Consider the following 26176-nt stretch of genomic DNA (forward strand, 5'->3'; position numbering starts at 1 on the left):
CAGATGAGAGTCGAGAGAGTGTGGTCAGACCTTGCTCCAAGGCCCGCGTCCGACTCACTCTTTTCTCACTGATCAAATTGATTTCGTCGAGTTTAACGCCACAATCACCAGTTTTGAGAATGCCGCGCCATAGCTGCAGTTCCGACTCGGCGATCCTTACCCTGCGGACCATAACTGATTCGATCGCTTCTCACAGAACTGTCCCAACGACGGACCAGGTCCTCGTCCCGGAGACCTTGTTGAAGAAGAGAAAGAGCCAGGAGAAGGCTAGAGAGCAGCGTGCTGCTGACCAAGAGAAGCGCAAGAAGGTCGGTACATCCTTGCACAGTGCAGCACATTCTTTTGGTGATGATAGATACCACTACGCTGGCTAGACTTTCGGGTCGATGTTGTCGCTTTTGTTATACCATCTTTCGGGGCTGAACATGTCGGAATCCGCGCAACAATTGTCATTGGGCTCCCGTATGCAGCAGCTAACATGTTATCTGTAGGCCAACAAGGAGAAGCGTGGAGTCATCTTCAAACGTGCCGAGACGTACGTCAAGGAGTACCGCGATGCGGAGCGCGAGAAGATCAGACTCGCTCGGTTGAGCCGACAAGAGGGCAACTTCTTCGTCGATGAGCAGCCCAAGGTGGTCTTCGTCATCCGGATCAAGGGGTGAGTGTACCTCATTCATCACCAGCGCCGCAGCATCTAACTTGCTTCCAGTATCAACAAGATCGCCCCCAAGCCTCGCAAGATCCTTCAACTCCTGCGACTTCTCCAGCTCAACAGCGGTGTCTTTATCAGATTGACCAAGGCCACTCAAGAGATGCTCACAATCGTCAACCCCTACATTGCCTACGGCTATCCCAACCTGAAGACCATCCGCGAACTCATCTACAAACGCGGTTATGGCAAGATCAACAAGCAGCGCATTGCTCTTACCGACAACCAGCTTGTTGAGGACAACCTGGGCAAGTACGGCATCGTCTGCGTGGAGGACCTGATCCACGAGATCTTCACCGTTGGTCCCAACTTCAAACAAGCCAGCAACTTCTTGTGGCCCTTCAAGCTTTCCAACCCCAACGGTGGCTTCCATACTCGCAAATTCAAGCACTACATCGAGGGTGGTGATTACGGTAACCGCGAGGAGGCTATCAATGCTTTGGTTAGACAAATGAACTAGGCTGGGCACATGTGGAGTGCGGGTGCAGCCGTCCAAAGGTCGCGAACTGCAATAGCGTTGATTAACAGGAAAGCATGTCAGCTCGAAGAACAAAAGGGTGGGGTGGACACTCGAGGAAGAAAGTCTTGATTGTGCTACCCATGCCTGTGTGTCACTCGAGTTAGTCACATAAGGGATAACAATCAAAGCCAATGAGAACGAATTTCTTTTGTAATTATGCGTTGTCATTCGTGCTCGTGCATGATGTATTCCCCCGGGGTTGGAGGAACCAGTGTAATTAACTAGTGTGATCCGAAATTCGAATCTCAGATCTCGCTTCTCCAAACATCGGCCAACGACCTTTCACCACCTAATCAAGGTCAAGATTAGCTGTTGTTGCCATGCTCCTTGACGAGCAGAAGCTCTGCTTTTGTCGACAGAATAGGTTCTTGAAGATGTCTGCATTCGAACCCATGCATGGGCGGTATGGTGGGCTGGGCTGTGTGTCATTCAGGCTCCATGACTTCTCCCACCACATAAGTGGCCGCAGCCCTCGAGGCGGCAGATGACAGGTAACGTGCCAGATTGCTGGGACGATCTACCCATTGTGAGTCGTTGACAGTCAAGTCTACGGCTCATTTTCCTGCCACGTTGCAGGTGCCACTCCTCAGCCGAATGAGATATTCGGAAGCTGCAATCAACATGTGCGGCTGGCATGCCGTGTCTGCGGCTTGTATCATACAGAACCTTCTTTGACTCTCAGGAAGCCCTACGATCCCGTCGAGGGCTTTCAACCGACATCCTCGAGTCGGTAGAATGGAGTCCGTTGATATAGCCATATAGCTCAATTGAAGGCTGAAGAAGAAGACGACCCTAGAGACCATTCGTCATTTACTTCCCGGTCTCATGTACCTTTTGTGCTGTTGACACGGATGGACAGCAACTCTGACTTAACTTGACATATGCGGCTATGCACTCAAGTCAGGCAGCATTGGAGACGGCACCCCTGACCAAGAATGCGTCTAGATTTCTTCGACCCTCAACACGAAGACAGTACCTGACATCCTGCAGCAGGTGGCTTGCGCCGAGAAGCACTTCAACTCCCCGAGATGTGGAGCACCTGTGCTTTCACCACCAAATGCGTGTTGAGGGCTGAGTCGCCCTGCACCTCTGCCGTCTGTGTTCGACCTCTGAGTGGGATTCACTTGGGTTTCGTTGCTGTGCTTGGCATCTGGTTTTGTTCCCAAGTTCTGGCACATAACAGAGCAGCCTGCCTCAAGACTTGGGTCTACTCAACAAGCATAACTCAATGGCGGTTCTTGAGCAAGTTTAGAGCATCGCTCAGAGATACGTGGCATAAGTTCTCCTAGGTCTTATGATCGTGAGGCTCCTGATTAACAAATGTGGCAGTGGACTCAACTCTATTGCTGGTCCTTTTCTTGCCGGCTTCACCAACCTGCGGCGAGTCTTCATCACCTCGTTCTCTGACCCGGTGGAACACCTTGTGCATTTACATCGAAAATTTAACTCACACTTCGTGAGACTCGGTCCTCGCGTTGTCTCCATTTCCGATCCTGCTCTGATACCGACGATCTATGGCATCAATACTGACTTCAGAAAGACTGAATTCTACCCCATCATCGACCTATGGCACAACGGGAAGTTCGCGCACAGTCTCTGTGAGCACCGAGATGAAGACTATCATACACGCATCAGAAGATCAGTGGCCAATGCTTTCAGTATGACGGCTGTGATGGAGTCCGAACCAGCAGTAGACTCCACGGTGGAGCTGCTCATGTCCAAGCTGGATCAGTTCGCTGCCTCCCAAGTCTCAGTTCCCTTGGAGAATGACTGCAATACTACACCTTCGACGTGTTGTGAGTCCTCCAGACTGCTCTGGCCGTTTCTCCCTCCCTGACACACCTTGTAGATGTGAGATCCTGTTCAGTAGAAAATTAGGCTGCCTCGAGTCTGGGACCGACGTCGAGTCGGTCATGTCGGGGATCCGTTTCTTCGACAAGTACTGGCAAGCGGTAAGTGTGTCATCGTACGTTGCCACATCTCCAGCAGGAAAACTGACCTGACACCAACCTGGTAGGTCGGCCAAATTCCCTTCCTAGACCGATTCCTATTGCACAACCCTTTGATGAAGAGATATGGACCCGATGTTCCGATGCTGCGCTTCGCCGTCAACAGACTCAAAGGAGAGGTCGTCGTGGAAAGCAAGTGGCCATGCAACCAAGCGCGACTTCCTGGAGCGATGCATCGAAGCTCAAGCAAAATATCCGGACGTGGTCAATGACAGAATGGTAGTGCTCCACAACTTCAACAACATTGGCGCAGGCTCGGATACTACAGCCACTACACTTATATCGGTGAGCAGAACATAGTCTTGCTAGTGGCACACCCAATGGCGGTTAGGCCGCTGATCCTGATCAACTTCATACCTTAGCTCATGTACCATCTCCTCAAGAACCCAAGAACCCTGCAGAAGGTACTGAAAGATTTGGACCGCGCCAACAAAGAAGGGTGCCTCAGCAGAACTGTTACCTGGCAAGAAGCCGGCAAGCTGTCCTACTTTCAGGCCTGTATCCAGGAAGCATTGCGTGAGTCTCAAGCGTTCATGATTGATTGATTGCGTTGATCCCTCCGCTAACCACTTTCTGGTGCCCCGCTCCAGGTATGCATCCTCCCATCGGAATGATTCAGGAGAGATACGTGCCCAAGGGTGGCATCTCCATGGGTGGCCACTACTTTCCCGAGGGCACAATCGTGGAGATCAACCCCTGGCTCACGGCGTCAGTACATCTTCCTCCGAAAGCAAGACAACTCTGACGAAGTGCCATGCCACAGACGAAACAGAGAAGTCTACGGAGCTGACTCCGACAGCTTTAGGCCAGAGCGGTGGCTCGACGCTTCGAAGGACCAACTTACCGCTATGGAGGGGGCAAACTTTGTGGTATGCAGCTCCATTCTGCCATTCCATGAAGGCCGTCGTAAACATGACTCTCAGCTGACCCACTCGGCTCGTCCCGTCTAGTTCGGCCATGGTGCTCGCGGATGTATCGGCAAGCCATCGCCATGTTGGAAATGACCAAGTTGGTTCCCCAGTTGCTGCGCCATTACCAGGTATGTATATAGCAGGCTCAGCCTCCCCGCCTAGCCCCTACAGGCATTCCTTTTTCATCCGCGGAACCACACTTCTCACATATATCATGTTTTGCTGATTTACGCTTTACACGCGGTAGTTCTCGTTCGCAAGGCCGGACCTGGAGTGGACGGTCAACGGCGGCTGGATGATGTGGCAAGATGACGTTCACGTGGGTATCAAACGGCGGGCCGAGAACTATACCCCGTAGACTGTTGCCAGGGATCAAATGCCAGGACAAAAGCTAGGCTACGCTCTGCAATACCAGGGTAACCCAGATTACACAGTACAAGGACTAGGCGTTCAGAGCTCGAACAAGGCTCCAAGTGGCTGGCTGTGGAAGAGGCGCATTGAGGATGACGGGTTTACAAAGCAAGGCAGACCATATCATACCTTGATGAACTCAATCGAATTATCAGGTAGAGTCCGCAAATCCAATTAGGACTCCGTCTTCCATTCCCCACTCACCAGGCCCGTGACCGGTATGTAGGCAATGTGCTCCATGATGGAGCGATTGCACTTCCGGCACGCCAGGCAAGGCTGCGGTTGCAACACGCTTGGCAAGATGGCGCTTTGTCCCATAGCATTGCATGCCGGTGGTTCAAGCCGAAGACCCAGTCCAGTGTCTGTAAATAAAGTTTTCATGGTGTCCGGATTTGAAGGGTTTTGAGGCAAGTGCAGAAAGAGCTGAAGTTGAAAAGCGACAACAAGAAGAGAGAGAAGCTGCAGCTAGTTTCGGACCTGTGCACGTGATACGAGGTAGAATCAGTGGGCTGAACCCCGCCACTCCACCGACACGACGTTGATTCGCTATATTCACTAAACGCGCTTTCGAAACGCGTCACGGTCTTTGAGCGCGACTTTACTGAACCGCCCACTCCAACCACCACCATTCATTTTCCCTTCCCTACACCTCGACTTCATTCTGTACTTCGTAACCCAAAAGCTTCATCGTTACTCCGCGCTGCATGGGCAGAATTTGACAACATGTCGCACCGCTCGGCCCTGGCCCAGCTTCGGGCTCAGCGAGCCTCCGGAAAGTCGCGACTTGAATCCTACCAGATCGAAGATCAGGGTGCCATATACGATGAGGTCGATGAGGATGGGTACAAGAAGGTGGTGAGGAGTCGACTCGACAAAGACGACTTTGTTGTCGACGACAACGGCGAAGGCTATGCCGACGATGGACGCGAAGAATGGCAGAATGAGCGCCAGTCCTATAGCAGCGATGAGGAGGCTATGCCCTTGAACGGCAAAGCCGCAAAACGAAAACGTGAAGAGGATCGCGAAAAGGAAGATCGCTCCAACCATAAGATCCTCAACTATTTCAATAATGGCCCTGTTGCTGCTCCAAAACCCAAGGTATGCCCATCAGCAATCCTGCGGGATTGAGTCTAACATGGCCAGATACAAACCACGGCCGAGGACGAAGCGTTCATGGCCGACCTCCTTGGAGAGGTCGATGCCAATATCCTGCCTGCACGTGCTTATACGAACAAACCTATCAAGTCGGATAACCGCCGCAAGGTTCGAGTACTATCTCCTCCATTGTCCCGCGAAAAGCCTCGACCGAAGTACCAGGCTCCGGCTACAGAACTTGTTGATACTCCTCCTCCACAAGCCTCCAACGATGAAGACGAAACTTTACCAACATTCGACGATGACAACCTCATGAGCGATCCCCTACCTTCGTCACCAGTCGTCAAGGCTATCGAGCGCAAGACAAAAGTGCAGATAAAAGAAGAGGACGAAGACGACGATATGATGGACGTGGCTCAAGTCGTTGGAAACGAAGCTGCTCAAGCGAAAAGTGTCAATATGACAGGCAGCAGACCACCACCAAAGATAAAATCTCAACAACTTCCAACGCCTATGAACTCGTCTCCGCCATTACCCGCTGTTCAGGAAGTTGATGCGTCCTCCTGGACCAAAATCACCAGCCAGCTCAGCGTCCAGAGCAGTCCTGCTTCCGAGACTCACATGTTTGGCAAGATGAAGCCTCAAGATGCTGTTGAAGAAGACGGCACTCTACGCATGTTCTGGCTCGACTACACGGAAGTCAACGGCAGCCTCTGTCTCTTTGGAAAGGTCAAGGACAGAAATACAGGCCAATTCCGCAGTGCCTTTGTCAAGGTCGATAACATTCTCCGCAAGGTTTTCTTTCTGCCAAGGAAGTGCAGATATGTCAATGGTCGCGAGACGGACGAGGAGATCGAAATGGACGATGTCTATGGTGAAGTCGACACATTGATGTCCCGAATGAAAGTCACTACCAGAAAGGTCAAGCCGTGTACCCGAAAATATGCCTTCGAACTGCCCGACGTACCAAAGGAAGCAGAATACCTCAAGTTGCTCTACCCATACGACAAGAACGCCTTACCAATAGACTTGCAAGGAGAGACATTTTCCCGAGTCTTCGGCACAAACACTGCACTGTTCGAACAATTCGTCCTGTGGAAGAACATTATGGGTCCGTGCTGGTTGAACATTGAAGACGCCGACTTTTCTGCTGTCAACAATGCGTCTTGGTGCAAGCTTGAATGCAGTGTCACCAAACCCAACAACATCAGTGTCTTGAGCAATTCCGAAGCCATGGAAGCTCCTCGCATCACACTGATGTCACTTGCGTTCCGGACTCAGCTCAACATCAAGGAGAACAAACAGGAGATTCTTGTTGCAAGCGCTCGAGTCTACGAGAATGTCTCCCTGACAGACACCACCCCTCCTGAGAAGATGCCCTCACACACGTTCACGGTAATGCGACCCTCCGGCTCTGCTTATCCAGTTGGCTTTGCCGAAGAAACCAAGAAACAGAAGGGCACCTTTATGCTTGAAAAGACCGAGCAGTTTCTCCTAAGCAGATTCCTTGCTTTGTTCGAGAGGGTCGACCCGGATGTGCTCATGGGCCACCAGCTTCAGGAGGTCGACTACAGCATCCTCCTAAGCCGGTTGAAGGAGAAGAAAACCCCTGGCTGGCATCGCATTGGTAGGCTGAAGCGAAGTGAGTGGCCAAAAACATTCGGCAGAGGTGGTTCGTTCTTCGCCGAACGACAGCTTCTGGCCGGCCGCCTTATGTGCGATCTTGCCAATGACATGGGCAAATCTTTGATGACCAGATGCCAACAGTGGAGCTTGACCGAAATGTGTGAGCTATACCTGGGACCAGAAAATCCTCGTCGCGAAATTGACAACGAGGCGGCGTTGAAGACTTGGGCAACGACACGGGCCGGCCTCGTCGACTACGTGAACCACTGTCATGCCGACACATTCTTCATTGCCGCTCTCGCTCTAAAGTTGCAGATGCTGCCATTGACGAAAGTCCTCACGGAGCTCGCCGGTAACTCGTGGGCTCGTACCTTGAGCGGCACACGAGCGGAGCGAAACGAGTACATTTTACTGCACGAGTTCCATCGCAACAAGTACATCTGTCCGGACAAAGAGTTCGGCAAAGGTCGTGCCAAGCAAACACATGAAAACGAGGATGAGGATGAGGGGGCTGACACCAAGAAGAAGGACAAATACAAAGGTGGCTTGGTCTTCGAGCCCGAGAAGGGTCTTTACGACAAGTTCATCCTCGTTATGGACTTTAACAGTCTGTACCCCAGCATTATCCAGGAGTACAACATCTGCTTCACAACCGTTGACCGAACAAGCACGGCCGAGAACGAGAATGAAGAGAAAGTACCAGAGGTGCCCGTCGACCAAGCACAGGGTGTGTTGCCGAAGCTCATTGCCAACCTTGTCATGCGTCGCCGGGAAGTCAAGAAGTTGATGAAGGACAAGCGAGCGACACCTGAGCAGCTGGCACTGTGGGACACCAAACAGCTTGCCCTGAAGCTTACAGCCAACTCCATGTATGGTTGTTTGGGTTACACCCAGTCACGCTTTTATGCTCGACCTCTTGCCATGCTCACTACCTTTAAAGGTAGAGAGATTTTGCGAAGTACCAAAGAACTCGCCGAGAGCAATCAGCTTCAGGTCATCTACGGTGACACTGATTCCGTCATGATCAACACCAATGCAGACAATATCGCACAGGCGTTGAGCGTCGGGCTCGAATTCAAACGGTCCGTCAATGAAAGATACAGACTGTTGGAAATCGACATCGACAACGTTTTCAGGCGCCTGCTGCTACATGCGAAGAAGAAGTATGCAGCTATCAATATGGCTGAAGTGGACGGCAAATACATCGAAAAGCTTGAGGTCAAAGGTCTTGATATGAAGAGAAGGGAGTACTGCAATCTGTCCAAAGAAGCGTCTCAGAAGCTCCTGAACGAGATCCTGTCGGGCGAAGATTCAGAGGTCGTCCTCGAAAAGATTCATGAGTATCTCCGAGAATTGGCAAGCAAGATGAGAGAAAATGCCATCCCCGTTCAGAAATATGTCATCTACACGGTAAGCTGCCTTCCATCAGAAGACGACACACCTACTGATTGTTTCAGAAACTCGGCAAAAACCCGACAGAGTACCCTAATGCTGATTCAATGCCTCAAGTCCAAGTCGCGCTACGTGAAATTAGTCGGGGCAAGAGTGTACGAGTCAACGATGTCATGTCTTATATCGTCACGATGGGAGATGAACAAACCAAGGCCTTGCCTGCGCCAAAGCGGTCCTACACACCTCAGGATGTGCAGAAACCAGATTCCGGCCTCGTCCCCGACGTCGAATACTACCTGTACAAACAAATCTTCCCGCCCATTGAACGCTTGTGCGCACCCATTCCCGGTACGGATTCAGTCCGGCTGGCTGAGTGCTTGGGCCTGGATGTGCGCAAGTACCAGATCAACACTTCGAACGGCACAAGTCAGCAGAACACCGAGATCTTCCCACTGGAGTCACAAATCCCGGACACGATTCGTTTCCAAGACGCTGCCAGGCTCAATCTTCGATGCAGAGCGTGCAAGGACGTTACTGTGTTTGAGGGTCTATGCGACTCGACCGAGTCATGCACGCCCGACGGCATATTGTGTTCCAACGTCGAATGCAAGCAGACATTCTCAAGTCTCTCCATCGTCACGCAACTGGAGTCTCAAATCCGAGCACAAACTTCTGCCTACTACGAGGGCTGGCTGGCCTGTGACGACCCATCGTGCGGAAACCGGACGCGACAAATGTCCGTCTACGGCCATCGGTGCCTGGGTCCAAGCGGACGTGCGGAGGGGTGTCTTGGCCGCATGTCGTATGAGTACTCGGAGAAGAAGTTATACAACCAGCTCTTGTACTTTGCTGCGCTGTTCGACGCTGAAAAGGCCAAGAACAAGGCAAAGACGGAGAAGGAATATGGACAGAAGAAGGATCGAGTCGTGGTCCTTGCGGAGACGAACAAGGCTGCGTTTGAAGCCATTAAAGCTGTCGTCGACGGATATCTGCGCAAATGCGGACGACAATGGGTTGAGATGGACACCTTGTTCGGGTTCGCATGGAAATAGTTGGTATAGGTCAATCACTGGATAGATATGCCGTGATAAGAAGCAGTTCTCGTACTCCATTGAGGGGCCGTCATGGTCAAGGGTGGTGATGGTGTGCTTGCTTCATTCTTGGTATTACAGAAGAACGGAGAAACCGCCGGCGTGTGATTGGCGAATGAAACTTCAATTGAGCGCCACCTTGAACTCGGACGTGAACTCGACCCAGCTTTCATACCGCCCGGCTTGCTTCATTGCCGTCCCTTGCACGTTGGTCAGGCCCGGGAAGAGAGGCGTTATCGTCTGCAAACGATGCTCAGCCGCTGCCCGCAATGACCATCCCACGAGTTCTCGTCATCGCCGGCTCGGACAGCTCCGGTGGGGCGTGAGTGATGAATTTGCCCGACCTTCAGCCTCGCCTGTCCTTTGGCTCTAACCCGCGATCGCAGTGGTCTCGAAGCCGATCAAAAGGTCCTTGCGGCTCATGGCTGCTACGCCATGACCGCCACAACAGCCTTGACGGCCCAGAACACCTTGGGCGTGGACGACATCCACATCACGCCGCCCGCATTTGTCGGCAAGCAGGTCGATGCGTGTTTGACCGACGTTGGTTGTGATGCCGTCAAGATTGGTAAGTGCCCCGTGAGTGCAGACTGCCTATGTGACGCCTGGTTGAAAGAAGAACAAAGGCATGCTCGCCTCGGCCGAGACAATCAAAGTGGTCGCCGAGGCCTTGCAAAGGCACAAGGTCTCCAACATCATCACGGACCCAGTATGAATTCACGTGCCACTCAGCGTGGCCCAACGGACTCACAGCGCTCCAGGTCATGGTCTCGACCAGCGGCGCGCAGTTGCTGCCCGGCGACGCGGTACGGAATCTACGGGAGAAACTGCTGCCGATCTCGACGCTCCTGACGCCCAACATCCCCGAAGCGACGCTCCTCCTCCGCGACGCGGACATGCAATATAAATCGCCTGCCAACCTCGAGGATCTCAAGACCCTCGCCAAGATGGTCCAGCAGCTCGGTCCGCACGCGGTCCTCCTCAAGGGCGGCCACATGCCGCTGACAAAAAGCTACACCAAGGCCACGACCGACGCCGAGAGGGCCCTGACAGTGGACATTCTGTACGACGGCGTGGCCTTCACGACCATCGAATCGCCCTACCTGACGGCCAAGAACACGCACGGCACGGGCTGCAGCCTTGCGAGTGCGATCGCATCGAACCTCGCGCGCCAGGCGTCATCCGAGGCATCCGAGGCATCCAACAAGGGATCCCCCTCCCTTCCGCTCGCCACCCGCAAAGCAGTCCACTACGTCTCCGCAGGGATCAGACTCTCGGACCCGACGCTGGGCCGCGGCGCCGGCCCCATCAACCACTTCCACAGCCTGCACATCCTGCCCTTCTCGGCGGGCCACTTCATCGACACGTACCTCCTGGAGCACCCCGCCGTGAGGGACCCCTGGCAACGGTACACGCACCACGCCTTCCCGGCCGCCATGGCGCAAGGCACACTCCCCGAGCGGCTGTTCAAGAACTATCTGGTCCAGGATTACTTGTACCTCACGCACTTTGCGCGCACGCACGCCCTGGCCGCGTACAAGAGCCGCTCGATGCCCGAGATCGCCGCCTCGGCGCACATCATCCTGCACATCCAGCGCGAGATGGCCCTGCACCTGGGCTACTGTGCCGAGTTTGGCATCGCGCAGGCCGAGCTGGACGACCCCGCGCGCACGAAGGAGTCGCTCGCCTGCACGGCGTACAGTCGGTACGTGCTCGACGTGGGGGCCAGCCAGGACTGGTTGGCGCTGCAGATGGCGCTGGCGCCGTGCTTGCTTGGGTATGCGGTGACCGCGGCGCGGCTGCACGCGGACCCGGCGAGTGTACGGCAACAGGACCAGAATCCGTACTGGCGGTGGGTGGAGAATTACGTGGCGGAGGATTATTGCGAGGCCGTGCGCGTCGGGAGAGGTGAGTACAGACAAACACCCCCAACGCTCCTACCCTCCAATTCTTCAACTCCCCGTATACACGGCACGGCAATACCTGGATGCGTGCTCGTGTGCATGAACACCTAAATGTCGGTTTTGCTTACGCTTCATGGTGTGCTGTGTTGTTTGGTGCGTTGCGCTACTTTACGTTGCCTTATTGTTGCCTTATATTGTGTTGCTTCATATTAAATTATATCATGTTGCGTTGCGTTGCATTGCAGAGCGTTTGATAGCGTTGCGTCGTGTCGCATCCACTTTGTGTGAAATCTCTCGTCCCTCTCCCTGCGGAGCAATCCACCTGCCTTGATCGCTGACCCGGTTGTATACCCACAGACCTCATCGAGACGCACATCGTCAAGCAGTCCCCCTCGCGCATCGAGGAGCTGGTCGCCATCTTTGTGCGGGCCACGGAGATGGAAATTCGGTTCTGGGACTTTGACGCGCACTCGGAGGAGCAGTCGGAGCAGTCGGAGGAAAAGGGGTGAGACACCGATATATACTCTTACATACCAACTCCGGCTCTGGGACTTTGACGCTCACTCGGAGGAGCACTCGATGCACTTGGAGGAGCGGGGGCGTGGAAAGTGAAGCCGAGTGACACATGCAAGGTCGATGGGATTGAGAGATACATACGAGGTCTGTCTATAACAATGCCTATGGATCGAGAGAGAGAAGGTCCGTCTATAGCAATAGCAAGACCTATCTACGAATCAACGGCGGGACGGTTGTTCAAATGCGGCCCTGTAGGCTACTGTAGCTAGGTAGCTAGACTTGGCAACATTCGTGAGGGTAATGGCAATGGTGATGGTACACATTATATTAGGTACTACGAGGTACTCAAGTACAACTACACTGTTTGTTACATGGCACGAGCTGCTCGGGTGTTACTATCCCACGACATGCCCACCAAACCCGACGGGTCTTCTCCTGCCGCCGTTCTCGGGCACGATGGCCATGACTTTATACGCCTTGCCCATCCCCTTGGGGCCGGCCTCGACGAGTCTCTTCCACCCGGTTTCCAGGTCTGATTTTCTCTTTTCTAGCGCCTGACTTTTCGCACCTGTGCTCTCCTGGGCTGCCAACTCTCTCGAAAGTCTCTCTGCTCTCTCCTTGATGCCGAGCTGCGTCAGCCACATGCCCTGCTCGACAGGCCCGTGGATTTCCACTCCTGGGCTTGCTTCCAATGCCGCGTCAGCCAGGGCGCCAAAGTCAACGTCTACGCTGATATCGGCGTCACCGGCATAGACGAAGGGCGATATGATTTTATGCTTGCGGATCGCACGGAGGGAGTTAACCGGCACCGTGTCGAGGGGGCCGTAATCGATGATGAGGGCTGCTCCTGCGGGATTGGACTTCGTCACTGAGGACGGGGACGATGGCTGTGAGTCGCCGCCGATACGGTGTGCAAAGTCCATGACGTATCGTGACGACTCGGGCGAGACTTCAATGCGAGAGGAGACTTGGGATTTGAGGGCCCGGTAGCGCGGTCGTTCCGGGATGACGAGGGACGAGGGCGTGCTTGCTTTGGCGAGTGTCAGTTGAAACTCGGGATCAGCTTCTTTGTGGCCTGAGGGCGTCCCACTCTCGCTGTCGCGGGAGAGCATGCTCGTAAGGCTAGGAGTCGTGGGCGCTACTAGAAGTTCTCGCCATTGGGGCTGTTTGCTCGCTGATGGAGAACGACGTCTTCGTAGTTCTGCTTCGGTCAGGAGCTGGGCCTTTGGGTCTAGCTCTGCTCCTTCCGGTTTAGGAGCGACGGACTCGAACGCATGGATCGGGAGGGCGTCGAAAAATTCGTGCGCCACGATGAAAGGGACGGGTGCGTCGCCTTCGCCTCGTCCAGGGAGCAGTGCAATGTCCTCGACCCACCTCACGGGTATGCCTTGTTTACTTGTAGCTTCGAACCAGACGTTCTTCCCTGACGCATCGCGGACCTCGTCGAGCGCGGCCGTTTCCCCGCAAAGCAGGTGCTTCTGCCTCTTCCGCAACCCATCTCCCGCCTCAACGAGCCAGACTGCGGATATGGCGTTTGCAAACGTCTTGAACTGCCCAACGGTTCTCAAGATATCACTCATCAGTGTTCCGCGACCGGGTCCAATCTCAATGAACTGGACACCCGCACTGGGCCGTCCCTGTGCCATCCACTCGGTCATGAACCATATTCCGACTAGTTCGCCAAAGATCTGCGATATCTCAGGCGACGTGATGAAGTCGCCGGCTAAGCCGAACGGGTCGGCGTCACTGCATGATGCCAGTCCTTTCGTATAGTATCCCCCATTGGGGTTGGTGAGACATTGCCGCATGTAGGAGGCGATCGATATCGGTCCTGTCACCTCGATCGCCTGCGCGATGGTCTTCGCCAGAGGAGTGGACCATGTTCGCGCAGGTAGCGAGGGCGAGCTAGGCGAGCTCTGTGTAGGTCTGATCGATGCGTGCGCGAATGCTCGTCTCGGAGGCCGTGTTGGAGGATCATGGTTGCAGAAAGACGGAGGAGGCGGACGGATTTTCGATGAGAAGGATCGATATAGACACAAGATCAGCCTGGGACTTCGTTCAGTGAGTCGGCAACCTCCATATCTCATGGCGAGGGAGCAGGGACTTGGAGAAGGTCGTCGACTGGAATGATGAGGGATTCAAATTGATGCATCACGAGCATCTCCAAGTGGTACAATTCTAGGGCGGAACGGTGGGGAGGCCAAGAGCCTCTTACAGTAAGCAGTGCAAGAGGTTTGTACCGGAACAGCCACTTCCACATTTTGGCTTCTTCGAGGCGTCTTCTAGGCACTAGACTTTCTGTGTCAAGTACTTGTACTCCTGGAGAGTTTGTCCTTGCCCAAGCAGGTGTAAGCATGCGACAAACGCGCGGATGCTTCTCAAAAAAAAGATCATGAGCCTGCCTGCAGCATAATTACTACTCCAGAATGTCGGGTCCATGTCAATGGTTGCCGACCAAATTCATCGCTCATCAGCCAGTGACGTGTCAGAGGTCATCCGGAATGGCACCCTGGCCGTGGTTGCCACCGACGAGGTGGTCGTTATGTGGCTACTTCCTGCCGTCGAGGCCGAGGTCGTTATATTCCAGACAACGAGATGGGGCAGACAGTTGTCGATTGTGACACGCCGATCCGTGGCCTATAGATGGTTGAACGAAAGACGGCCCGACGAAAACACCGCGCTCAGGGATGACTACCTCCTGGCGGCCGCCGTAGCAGCGGTCGCGGAACATCGCATGGCAATGCACGCGGTGCCCGGTACTGTACCATATAAGCAGCAGTACAGAAGCTGCTTGAGTTGACAAGTGCGCTGAGACCGATTTCAGTCGACGAAATTTCGCTGTTTCCCAGACTAAGCTGAGAATCATAGATACTCTCGGAAGTTCCAGTCTCGGAGGCACCACTGCCGCCTCTTGAGCCTGTGAGCCTGACCCGTGACCTGGACACGGTGCATGATACTACATATACATTCATGTGGTATTGTACAGTAGAGGAAGGAGTCGACCATGACCATCCATGAATCCCATGCATCCATCTATCATGCGCCTGGCCGTCCTGAACGCCGGCTGTTTTGCCATCTGTGCAGCTTTCGTATAGTACAGTACAGTGCAGTGCAGTGCAGTATCACCTCCCTGTTCCTGCTGTATACGCCGTCGGCCACGCCAGGTTTTGTAACCACCTTATTGTATACATTTCGCTTTCGAATATGATCGACTGATTCAGGGCCCCAGTTCAATAAGGCCAGCCTCTCCTCCGAGGTTTCTACCCTTCTCTTTAGCCAGCTCCTCAAACCCACCACCCCAACCTCGGTACGTCTCCTTCTGATCCCGCATCCTGTCCCTTTTCGCCGTCTCCACGAGCTCGACCTCCTCCCTTCGCCGCCGCCTGTCTTCTTTCTCCCTCTGCCTCCGCTCATCCCTGGTCTCTCTCGCTAGCTTCCGGGTCGCCTCTCTCGCCTTCCAGACCGGCATCTTCCTTTCGCCGCCACCAGTACCAGACTCGAGCATTTCCCTCGTCCGCTCCCGCGCCGCGGCCGCCTTCGTGTCCTGTTTCCGTAACACACGCTTTGGCGTCTCTTGTTGGCGAAGCATACTGGCGGGAAACTGTGCGCGGATGGTTTCCTTTTTGATGAGTTCGAGCTTTTGTCGGCGCGAGAGACCGCGCTCTTCGGATTTCTTGAGCACTTTCTCTTGCGCGGATTGAATGTCGGAAAGGATCTTGGCGCGAGGACCGGGCGCCGGGATCGAAGGGTCGGTCAGATCCTGGTCATCATTAATATCGACTTGCTTGGTGGCTTGTGCGTCCGAGTCACCCCCGACATGCTCCTGAGACTGTCTCCGGCCTGGGCGATGGCCCTGTTCGTTGATCCTCCGCGCTCGGATCTCGGACGGATTTCTGGGCTCCACGACTGCATTCGCATACTTGCTCACAAAGGCGGACAGCTTTCGCTTCTGCAACCAACACTCATTAACGATCTCTTTGTCGAGAGGGCCCATTCCCTCATCCTCCAATTTCTCGTTGACCAGGATGATTTTGTCAATCGCCCCGATCATGGTCCGCAGCAATTCGATCAGGTCGTTGATGTTCTCGTTCGTACTGTACGGAGTAATCTTCCGCTTCTCGAGCAGCTTCTTGACCCTGATTGTTCGTTCTTGGATGGAGGCTTGCTGTTCAATGTCAATCAAGTACGATTTGATCATCTGCCTGACGTTCATGATATCCGGGCCCAGCCGTCGCAGGGCTCGCATTGCGTGATTTTTGCTGGGATCGCGCTCAAAGTCCAAGTCTCCGCTCTTGGTCTTCTGGAGAGCCTCGCCGTTGATGCCTTTGGTGGTTGCAATGGCTATTTCCAGATACATCCGAAGTACTTTTGGCGAGAACCTGAGCTTTTGGCCGTCTGGATCTTCTTCTCTCTCACGTCCACTCATGTCTTCTGTGCTTTCCTGCATCAGATCCATGATTCGACTGGCGGTTTCAAAGACATTAGGGTTCTTCTTGTCTCTCAGACAGGTGCTCATTGCTATAATGAAAGTGCCGCGCACCATCAACTTGTGGCTCACGTCTTCGGGTCGGGGTTCGCGTAGCACATCCAAAACAGCTCTGCTTGCGCGGGAAACTCGAAGTAGACGCAGGTAAGCCTGGATGTTTTGGTGGTCAGGGACAACCTTGTACGGGCCGTCTTTAGCGGTGAGCAATTCCCAGTAGTACTTGCCCAATCTGAGCTCCCGAAGAGCCGTGGCTGTTTCAATGAGCATTGAGAGGGTGTTATTCCCGGGTGTGGCATAGACCGAGGTGGCCGTGCTGACTTGCTTCGCAGACGCATCTGATCGAGGTGTTATCCTTGCTGGGGCATCTATCGTGGACGGACGCTGCTCGTCACTTCCCGCCTCATCATCCTCTTGTGCTTCATCCTGCGCTTCAGCATCTGACCCCTGCGACATCTTGGCTATGTTCATAGTTTGGTGAACGAGGTTGAGTACATCCTTCTGGGTTTTCTTATCGTCCGAAAGCATGAGTAATCTGCCCATCGCACAGACAAGAGCCTCATCGATGTGTAGATAACCCCTCCTCCACCGTGAAGTGATGTCAAGCCACAGTTTCCGGGCATCCTCGATGACCTGGTCAAAAATTGGTTGCGGGTTGAAGCCCGGACCTTCTCTGGCTCCTTGCTCTATAGCCCGCTTTTGAGCCTCGCCGTTCAGACCCTGTAGGATGGTGGTGAAAGTGATATGGTTCGGAGCGCCAGGGCCGCGCTCTGAAAGTCTCCCAGCGATCTTCCACATCGCGTCGACATCGTGTGCTCGGGCGCATACACTAAGAACCGCATTGGTGTGAATCGTGGTCGGAGTGACGGTGGAGTTGGCAGCGGAGATGGAGTCGTAAACGCTCATCGCTTGTTGAACAGCATTGGGTTTCTTGACGTTGTGACGATACCCTCTCAACATGATGGTGTACGTGTGTGCGTCCGGTTTGTGGCCGCGTTTTTTCATCTCATTGTAGATCTTCCATGCCTCACCAGGAGAGTCCTGGCTCATCAGCCAGTCGATGATGTGATTCCAACTGACGATATTCTCTACACCTTTGCCATCGAGACTCTTCTCACTTGCACGGACCAGTTCTAACGCCTCGTCCAGCTGGTGGTCCCTCAGCTTTTCTAGAATACCCTGAGCCAACTTCAGTGGGTCCACCAAGTATTTGGACTCCTGTCTCATAGCTCTCTTCATGTACTTCTCCCGGGCATCGGGCTCGAGACGCTTCAGCCGGTTGTTTTCCACGGCCTCCACCTGTCTGACATTGAACCTTGACCGCGGGTTCGACGGTTTGGACTTGGGTATCGAGACTTTCCTCCTCTTGTCCTTGAGAGCCCCGAATACCGAGTGGCGATGATGGCCCTTTCTGAGGGATTCGAGAGTGACATGGCTGCGACAGAAACTGATTGTAGGATTGAGCGCGCGATCGAGGGGCTGATGTGTGAACCGAGGGGATTTTAAGGACGGTCTACCAAGGGAGAATAACGCCCGATGCAGACAGGCATCGCAGGTAAACATGAGAAGACTGAGGGTAAAAGCTCGACATGAAATCCAAGTAAGAGGACAAACTCCAGCGCGACTGTTCAGAGCACCAAAGTCACAAGTCGCAGTCAATAATTTTTTGTTCGAGGCAAGTAGACCGAGAACCATACCATACGTTATTTATTTTCTAGCAACGGTAACTGCGTCAGACTTCGGTATCGGCATTACAGAAGTACCGGTACTTCGGATAGTCCATGTGTGACTCGAAGGCGCTTCACTACGCCATGCATGGCGGCAATATGGTCGAGGCGGATATCAGAGTCGTTCGCTGATTCCACCCGGACCGGTTGCGATGAGAATAAAAAATGCCATCGATGTGTTTCTTAGTCTTACGCAGTGTGCAGAACTCAGCATTCAGCGTACGGCAATCGATCTGTTCGGAGGCCTGCCGGTAAGGTCTCCATCTTGTCCCTGGTACCTTTACAGGACATCTAGAGGGTGTCAAGCTCTAGATTTTTCTAAGCTGTAGCCTCATATAGTACTCGGTGCCGTCCCGTCGCTCAGCTAACCTAGAGCAAGCCACACCGCCACCCAGCGATTTGGACTCTGCAGTAGTCCATGTGGTGTACACGCGTGAAGATCTGCTCAAGCGCAGTATTTTGGTATCCCTGTCGTACCCTGTCTTGCGCCACTCATGCAGGCTGTTCTCCTCTGGACTGGGGTATATGTACATAAGGGCTTTCCCAGCCGTGTCTTGTAAACTCCGTTGACGGGTTATATCTCCGGGTATGCTGGGCTGGAAGGGAGTTTCTTAAAAACCGGCGGCCTTAAGGAGGCACAAGAACTTCCTGGTACTCATACCGATCAGGCTGTGCCTCCTTAGCTTCAGGAAAGGTCGTGTCTTCGCGAATGTGTGGTATTCCGGCGCTTCCAGGTAGCAGACATTGATTGCGTGTAAAGAACTTACCTTAGAAGACCATAGTCGCGACACCGCTCACTATTCACTGACGCTCATGTACTCATGGTAACTCGAGTTCGACTGCTGTAGCACGAAGGAGGATACAGCCATGCAATATCTGAGGTTGCTTCGGTGGGAGGAACAGCGAGTGGTGACTAGGATACTGGTCCAGCCAGGTACGAGGGTCGACGGAATGACATGCCTCCCGCAAGAGTTCGGTTGGCTAACATGGTTCGTGCTCGTGTCGATGCTAAAATCTAGTGTTGGGTCATGGCCTCGAACTTAGTGGTGACGGACCGCGGTCGCAAACCAGATTGTCGGGCCACGAGAGGACGAGGTGTGTTACACCAGACGATTGTGCTTTGATAGGACGACGCAGTCTTCTGGCATCTGTCACCTCCTTGCGGGCACTAGGGAACTAAGCAGTAGCGTGAGCGCTACCCGTGAAATAGCTAGCCTCTCCAGTTAACAACATTAGGCGTGTTAGGCCTAGAGCCCGCCTGCTGGGCTGACAAGTTAGGCTCCGGGGCGCCTAGCTTTGACGCCGTCACGGGCAGTCACTGAGTCCATGGGGACAGCCTCTAGTGGTTGCGCAACACCCAGCGCCGGCGAATTTCGTGCAGCTGTCGGCCTCAAGCTATCCTCTTTTTCCCACCCCTCGCTACGTCGGCCACCATGTTAGTCCCCTTCGCAGGCGTTGCTGTTAGTTAGTCTTGTGTAACCCCAAACCCTTGTGTTCGAGCAAGCCCACAATAAAGTAGCGCTGGTCACGAATGTGCGCCAAACCACGATCCGAATCCTTGCTCAACTTAAATTCTACGACAAGCGTCTCTCTCTTCACAGCAACACTTGAAGTCATCAGGAGAGTGGCTGGCCATCACCAAAATATCCCTTTGCGAGACTTGAGAGTGTGCTTTGGTACGAGTGAAAGAACGTCTGGCGGATGTGAGGGAGGCGAAAAATAGCACTTGTTCTTGGCGCAAGATCAGTGCCAGAATATGTTCGATCTGAGTGCGTCTACCAAATATGGTTGGTAAGACCGGGTTTCTCATCTAAAAAAGCATTCTCTCCCACGCGCACCAACACATCAGGCCATACAATGTACAGTGGCGGACCGAGAGGCCCAGATTCCCTGTCACAATAGCAGGTAACCGGACGTTGTCGCTGCTGCGATTGCCTCTGTCGCAAATCCAGTCGACGTAACCTTTTGTTTCTTCACTTCCGAGCTCTAAAAGTCTGGGGTATCCGTCCAGAAGCACGCGGCTTCCGTAAACGCTCCGCTTCCCCTGAAGAAATGCATTCGATCGCCTGGTCGTCGTAACATTCGTCGCCTCGAAATCTTCTGTTGCTGTGCCATTGATGAAGGAGACCGTCAACCGAAAGAAACACGCCCCAAACAGTCAAAGAAATTCATGTGCACGGCCACCACCAGCCACCATGACAGAGAAACTCCTGCAGACATGCCCTTCGACCTCGATTCTCTGGCATGTCCGATTACCTCCTCCACTCCCACCTTGGGTATCTTGGTAACAATGAGGTGCTGCTGCAACGCAGAAAAGCATCCAACTCAGGCGCAAGTACTCTCGCGCCACTCAGCGGCCCACGCAGGCAATAACCAAACCACTCCGAGCACAGAATGCACCATCCATCAATCGCCAAGTGGTATGCGTCTCGATGCGGTCTAGTACTGACGTTGTTGATAGACTTGGCCTTGTTGGCCGTATGGGGAGTTCGGGTAATTTGGATAGCTGCCCATCTGACCATTCCCCTGTGGATACACCATGCCGCCCTGTGGTTGCGCGTATTGGCCCTGAGCATGGTTGTCCGGGGTTTGATATCCAATGGGTGGGAGAGATGGGCGAGCTCCATTCTGTTGGTAGGCTTGTCCTGGAACCTGATGTGCATCTGCTGGAGGGCCGTCGACCTGGCTAGCTTGCGCCGCAGCTCTGTGACGCTCTTCCTCTGCCTTGCGTGCGTTCTCTTCCTCCTTCTTGCGAGCTTTCCATTCTTTACGAATTTCCTTGAACTCTGTCGACACGTCAGCAAACATTCTCGCACTCTGAGTGGAGACCAAGAAGGGAGCTGATGGACGGGGTCTAGGCTGTGGCGCCTGGGCGGACATGCAACAAGAGGGCTGCACACACAGCGCCCAGGATTGCGTCCACCGCTCGCGATTACAAAGGAAGGGGTTTTGTAGGCTCGCGATGGATTTCTTTACCTTCGGGGGTTCGTTTTGTGCCATGCGACTGCATAGTCACATGCGCATTCAAATGGTTCAATGTCCCGTACGCTTTTTCACACCCGTTCCAACCGCACTTGTACATTCTCTCAATCTCTTCATATCTCCGTCGGGGTCGCTTGTGCTGCTGCGCACCCGGGATGGGCACGAATGAATACACCTACAAGTTGAGAGAAGGTTAGGTCATGCACAGATTTCCGAGGTAGATCTCGTTTGAAGCACTGCTAACATACCTGACCTGATCGCGACGCCGCTGAAGTCTGAGGCGGACCTTGAACGCCTGGCCCTGGGTGGGGGTATGGGCCGGGCATACCATGTTGTGGTGGATAACCTCCCCATTGCTCGTGTGGCGGTCGCTGCTGCATGTAAGGCGGATGCTGGGGCTGGTAGGCATGTTGCATGTCCTGGCCCTGAGGGTAGGGTGAGTAGGGAGGGTAGGTCGGGCTGGCTTGCGAAATCGAGGGATCTATAGGAACATCCGAGTTAGATCTCACATGGTGGGAGCTTGTGGTTGGATTGCCATTGGGCGCTCCTTCTGGCAGGGATTTTGACGGACTTGTTGGCTGTGCCATGGCTCCAACAGCACCTGGATGGTGTTGCGGCTGGGGAAACTGGCTGTAGCGAAGATGCTCTGGTGGGAAGCCCGACGAACGCGCCGACGAAGGGGGCAGACCGTAGTCAGACTGCGGTGTGTTGTTGCTTGAGATCGGTGCAGACCGCGGGTCTTGCGTGGCGTAGGTCGCGACAGACGACTGATCTATGTGACACGACTTTTCTCAGAGTTTGCTCGTGAAGACGGTTTGTCTCGTGGTGTTGCTAACCTGACTGCGCGTACTCTGATCCACCTCTGTCCATCAAAAGTGCTCTTCACTGCCTAAGTGAAGAACAGTGACGCGATTGGTGAGGCAGTGGCAGTGGCAAGCGGAAGGTCACTCAAGGCGCACTGGCGTACAGTGCCTGACCCGAGAGAAAGGTAGTGGATGGGAGCGGTCGCTCCAAGTAAAAATCGTCCAGGCCACACACTGGACGGGCAGACCACGATTCGACTGAAGCAATCCCTAGACAAGACCGGCGCGAATCTTTATTTTGAGGGCTGTCTAGACGAGAGCCCCCCAAGACCGTGGCGGACTCGAAGGACGCCGCCGTTGTGGAGAGCAGATTGGACTGAGATGGGGTTGGGTCGGGAGCGGCAAGCGCTATTTTGCACGAGGAACGGACACCAAATCGGTCCTGGCGTGCGAAGCACTCGAGCAGAAAAGGATAGGTGATCTTTGACCAGGGGCAGCGCAGTGTACCGTCGAACCGAGGGCGAGAATGGGTCGAAAATGGGAGGTTTGACACGTTCCTCGCTGCGCTAGTTGCAAGCTTGCACTGATTCAAGAGGAGCCGTTACTTCTCTCGAGATGGTGCGGGCCCGAAGACTAATAAAGAATAGAGATAAATGGGTAACCGGGGGGAGCCAACCTCGTCCAAAGTCGGAGGAGTCTGATAGGTCTGCCTTTGGCCCCGAGATCCTCCCTGTCTATGTAGCAGTTGAATGGTGGGTTTCTCGCCTTTGAAGTCTGCTGCGTGCGCCTGCCAACCACAGCAGGTGTTTGCTGCCAGGTGATGTGACAGGGTTGCTTTTCTCTCTTTTGAGATTCTTGCGCCGGAAGATGGGCTCAAGTGGGATCCTCGCCCATTTGGTGCTCGATCAGAGATGCAAATGGGTGACCGCCTTCAGGTGTGGGACCCAGATGCACAATCTTCACTATGTCTCCTGCCAATAGCAGTGTGTTTGGCAATGGAGAAGGGCGTCTCCCGGGGCGAGGTGTTGTGTCTTGACCTGTTCGCCTTTGAGGGAGATGAGTCTAACCCCGGTCGACTGAGGCAAGCTCGATAGGCTGCGCCAGGGCAGAGGCAGGTTTACACACACCCGCAGACAGAGTTTGGAAGTCGTGTTAAAGTGGGGTGTCGAGGAAGATGCAGTAAAGCGCACAAGCTTCGAGCGCTGACTAGTGTCAAAGAGGTGATGGCGCGACAGCGGCAAGCTAGCAGCCTAGCCCTCAGGCAGGGGTGGCAGGGGAAGGCACAGCGATGATTGTCTTGAAAGTGGGCCGCCCCCCGAAATTGTCCAATTGCTCAATCAGAATCCGCGGAATGAATGTTTCCTTCTTTCTCATTGCTGGCTGTCCCTTAACGCGTGACTTAGGCAGCGTTACGGATAAGACAGGTAGTGGCGAGGATGTGCAGCGTCAACGTGGAGAAGAGGTAGGAGGTGGATCTGAGTTTTGGGTGAGGTCAGAGGTCAGATGGGGTTGAGTGGTTGATGGGTTCGAAGATGGCTGCTGAGTGGCTTCTTCTGCGCCAGCACGCTTGTGGTTGGATCGAGATGTAATAGAGGGCGGCGAGACTGCGCTGTGTGTGTGCTGCTAACTCGCGGACCGCACAAAGGCAGAAGAAGAAATGAGAAGCGACCAGAGCGCCGGGTGCCGTAGAAGTTCCGCTTTTTGGTGGGCGGCTGCCAGCAGGTGAACTGTTTGTGTGCGCACTCCACGGTCACACTGTGGCCTCTGCTGCTGGTGAATTAACGTTGCAGAGCAGACCGGGTGTGAAAGGGTGTGGCACCCGCCCTGATTGGCCTGTGACTGGGAACAGACCAAGAGGATGCAGATGGCTGGTCGGCGACCGGGGACGTTTCCTGAGGTGACGGTCAAAGAAGGTTTCCGGTGGAGCGACAGGACGGAGGAAGGCGGACCAGGATAGGTTTTGGTTCGAGGATGAAGGGGTCGAAGGATGGGGTCGATGATGTGGTTGGGTGGGGAGCAGTGAATCAAGCTAGCAAGAATGAATGAGATTGCAATTGGAGTACGGAGTACGGAGTACGTGGAATCTTGATCAGTGATTATTTGGGGCAGGAGAGAAGAGCACGAAGCGACGTGAATAATTCTGGATCCGGGTTTGCAACAGTAGCCGACGAACCGAGGGACAGGGAAGAGGCAGGAAGCTCGCAGCTGTTGCGCGACGAGCGAGGAGCGACAGACAGGGAGCCAGCAGTTTGGGAGCGGAGCGCAGAAGAGGCCTGGAAACACAGGCGCAAATTATTTTGGGCGATCTATCATATCAATGATTTTCACTTGGACTCGCTTCAGTATTGATGCCCGGGCCCACGGGAATCTGGCCGCGTGCTCCAACTGCTGAGTGGCACTATAGCTGGCTCTTCTTAAGAAGGGCTTCATAGTACTCCTACCGTCGAGCAGGATAAAGCAGCGCATCGAAGGGCCCATGTCGCGTTTCGATATCGAACTGAACGGTGAGGTGATGAGTCGGTAATAGACCGCACCCCTCCTGCAGGGTTACAACATGGGCTAGACACTTGTGGGTTAGTGAGACTTGGCTATCAATACATCCCCACGCGTCTGCTGTCTTCAAGCGACGGTACAAGTGGCAGTCGACGTCGAGGTGCCCTTCGTAGCGGGCGAAGTCGTCCTGGTTGCACATCGTTTTCGCCTCTCTCTTGCGCGAGACACCAATCATACTCGCTGGGGCGACAGTTTTGTGCTCATTCCTCCGGGACTGTTCCCCCAATCCTGCGCCGTCGGTGTGATGTCTCATTCGCCAGCTCGTCTAGTGTCCACTCCGCGTCTTGGATGTCCTTTCCTCCTGCATCGCCAAATGATGTTACGGTACCCTGTGATTGCTGCCCGGTGCGCTCCCCCTTTGCTGCAGGCCAAGTGCCTCACACCACTTCGCCCGCAAAAGTTCTTTATCAGACACAAGTTCAAGGGGAACCGGTCCATAGTAGAAGTACCGAAAGTCAGAGAGTTAGTTAGTTGCCGTATTGATTAAGTCATACCGCAGTGCTCTCCACTATCTCTACATGTTGTCCAGGCCCGGGCATGACTGGTACTCGCCCGAAAGAGACGGCGGAGCCCTGTCATTGATGGGTTGTGTTGCCACGTTGGCTCGTGTTTTTTCGGAGACACGAATTCCGGGGGCAACATCTCGCATTCCTTGTCCAAGCTCAAGCTTCGATCTCGGAGCCCAACGACTATCGACCGAAGCTAGCATTTCTTCCTTCGAGCTTCACGTCCCCAGGATGCCTAAAGACGTCTCCTTCGCCCTCACCAATCGGGCTTTCTGATCCTACTACCTTAACAGTTTAGCGCACCAGATCTGATCAAGTTTCGGAGCTCGTCTGAACAAGTGACAATCACGTAAGTCAAATGTCGACATTACTCGATGTACGGAGTAGTTCTTGCAACAACTCCTTTTGATATCGTCCGAGTGGCTTTCGGCGGTTCCTTATCCCGTAGAGCGACGGCTCTGCCCCATATTTGTGTTCTCTGAACCTCGTGATTTCACAGTTACTGCCACGAAACATCACGTAGCCATAGAGTAATACTTAAATTCACTTCACTCTTGTCTACAACCAAATCATCCGTTCTTGCAGCCACCTATAGTTCGGAAGGTCAAGCACTTCCTCGATGTGTGAAGAGCTCGCCGTAAGCGTCGCCGAGCACAACAACACCCCACTCTCATCGATGATGAAGTACGCACTCCGTACACCCTGAGGGAGAACCCACTTGCACACTTTCGAGTAACATGAACCTATGACAAATTTCTGCCTGTCAACTTGAAATGCATGTCAGCTTCAGCGCACCACATTGCCTCTAAAGCAGTAGACGACCATGATCACGTTTTCGATCATGGCTTTATGTCAGTCCCTACAGTACAATTGTTCCCGCACCATTAAGGGCGTCGGTCCAATACCAGATAAACTATAGTCAGCTGCTCACAGTCCTT

At 53.9% G+C, this 26176-nt stretch overlaps 7 protein-coding genes across 7 annotated transcripts; 4 read left to right on the forward strand and 3 right to left on the reverse strand.

The window, feature by feature from the left end:
* Positions 1 to 119: 119 nt before the first annotated feature.
* On the forward strand, positions 120 to 1169 carry A1O7_05672 (60S ribosomal protein L7; the record flags this gene model as incomplete). The annotated part of the gene is made up of 3 exons (XM_007759680.1): positions 120 to 308; positions 492 to 658; positions 710 to 1169. 3 exons carry the CDS (start codon positions 120 to 122, stop codon positions 1167 to 1169), a joined length of 816 nt encoding a protein of 271 aa, XP_007757870.1.
* A 1354-nt stretch (positions 1170 to 2523) lies between these two features.
* Positions 2524 to 4507, forward strand: A1O7_05673 (uncharacterized protein; the record flags this gene model as incomplete). The annotated part of the gene is made up of 7 exons (XM_007759681.1): positions 2524 to 2960; positions 3079 to 3181; positions 3353 to 3523; positions 3601 to 3754; positions 3829 to 3946; positions 4002 to 4107; positions 4397 to 4507. The coding sequence occupies 7 exons, from the start codon at positions 2524 to 2526 to the stop codon at positions 4505 to 4507; spliced, it is 1200 nt and encodes a 399-aa protein (XP_007757871.1).
* Positions 4508 to 5283: 776 nt separating this feature from the next.
* Positions 5284 to 9725, forward strand: A1O7_05674 (DNA polymerase alpha subunit A; the record flags this gene model as incomplete). The annotated part of the gene is made up of 3 exons (XM_007759682.1): positions 5284 to 5658; positions 5704 to 8691; positions 8739 to 9725. 3 exons carry the CDS (start codon positions 5284 to 5286, stop codon positions 9723 to 9725), a joined length of 4350 nt encoding a protein of 1449 aa, XP_007757872.1.
* A 308-nt stretch (positions 9726 to 10033) lies between these two features.
* Positions 10034 to 12177, forward strand: A1O7_05675 (uncharacterized protein; the record flags this gene model as incomplete). Its single annotated transcript, XM_007759683.1, has 5 exons — positions 10034 to 10086; positions 10151 to 10332; positions 10391 to 10473; positions 10526 to 11672; positions 12026 to 12177. The coding sequence occupies 5 exons, from the start codon at positions 10034 to 10036 to the stop codon at positions 12175 to 12177; spliced, it is 1617 nt and encodes a 538-aa protein (XP_007757873.1).
* Positions 12178 to 12579: 402 nt separating this feature from the next.
* Positions 12580 to 13992, reverse strand: A1O7_05676 (uncharacterized protein; the record flags this gene model as incomplete). The annotated part of the gene is made up of 1 exon (XM_007759684.1): positions 12580 to 13992. One exon carries the CDS (start codon positions 13990 to 13992, stop codon positions 12580 to 12582), a length of 1413 nt encoding a protein of 470 aa, XP_007757874.1.
* Positions 13993 to 15401: 1409 nt separating this feature from the next.
* Positions 15402 to 18230, reverse strand: A1O7_05677 (uncharacterized protein; the record flags this gene model as incomplete). Its single annotated transcript, XM_007759685.1, has 1 exon — positions 15402 to 18230. One exon carries the CDS (start codon positions 18228 to 18230, stop codon positions 15402 to 15404), a length of 2829 nt encoding a protein of 942 aa, XP_007757875.1.
* A 2603-nt stretch (positions 18231 to 20833) lies between these two features.
* Positions 20834 to 21963, reverse strand: A1O7_05678 (uncharacterized protein; the record flags this gene model as incomplete). The annotated part of the gene is made up of 3 exons (XM_007759686.1): positions 20834 to 21180; positions 21371 to 21551; positions 21625 to 21963. The coding sequence occupies 3 exons, from the start codon at positions 21961 to 21963 to the stop codon at positions 20834 to 20836; spliced, it is 867 nt and encodes a 288-aa protein (XP_007757876.1).
* Positions 21964 to 26176: the final 4213 nt, after the last annotated feature.

This window comes from Cladophialophora yegresii (assembly GCF_000585515.1).
Source record: "Cladophialophora yegresii CBS 114405 chromosome Unknown aczIN-supercont1.4, whole genome shotgun sequence".
NCBI classification, from domain to species: domain Eukaryota; kingdom Fungi; phylum Ascomycota; class Eurotiomycetes; order Chaetothyriales; family Herpotrichiellaceae; genus Cladophialophora; species Cladophialophora yegresii.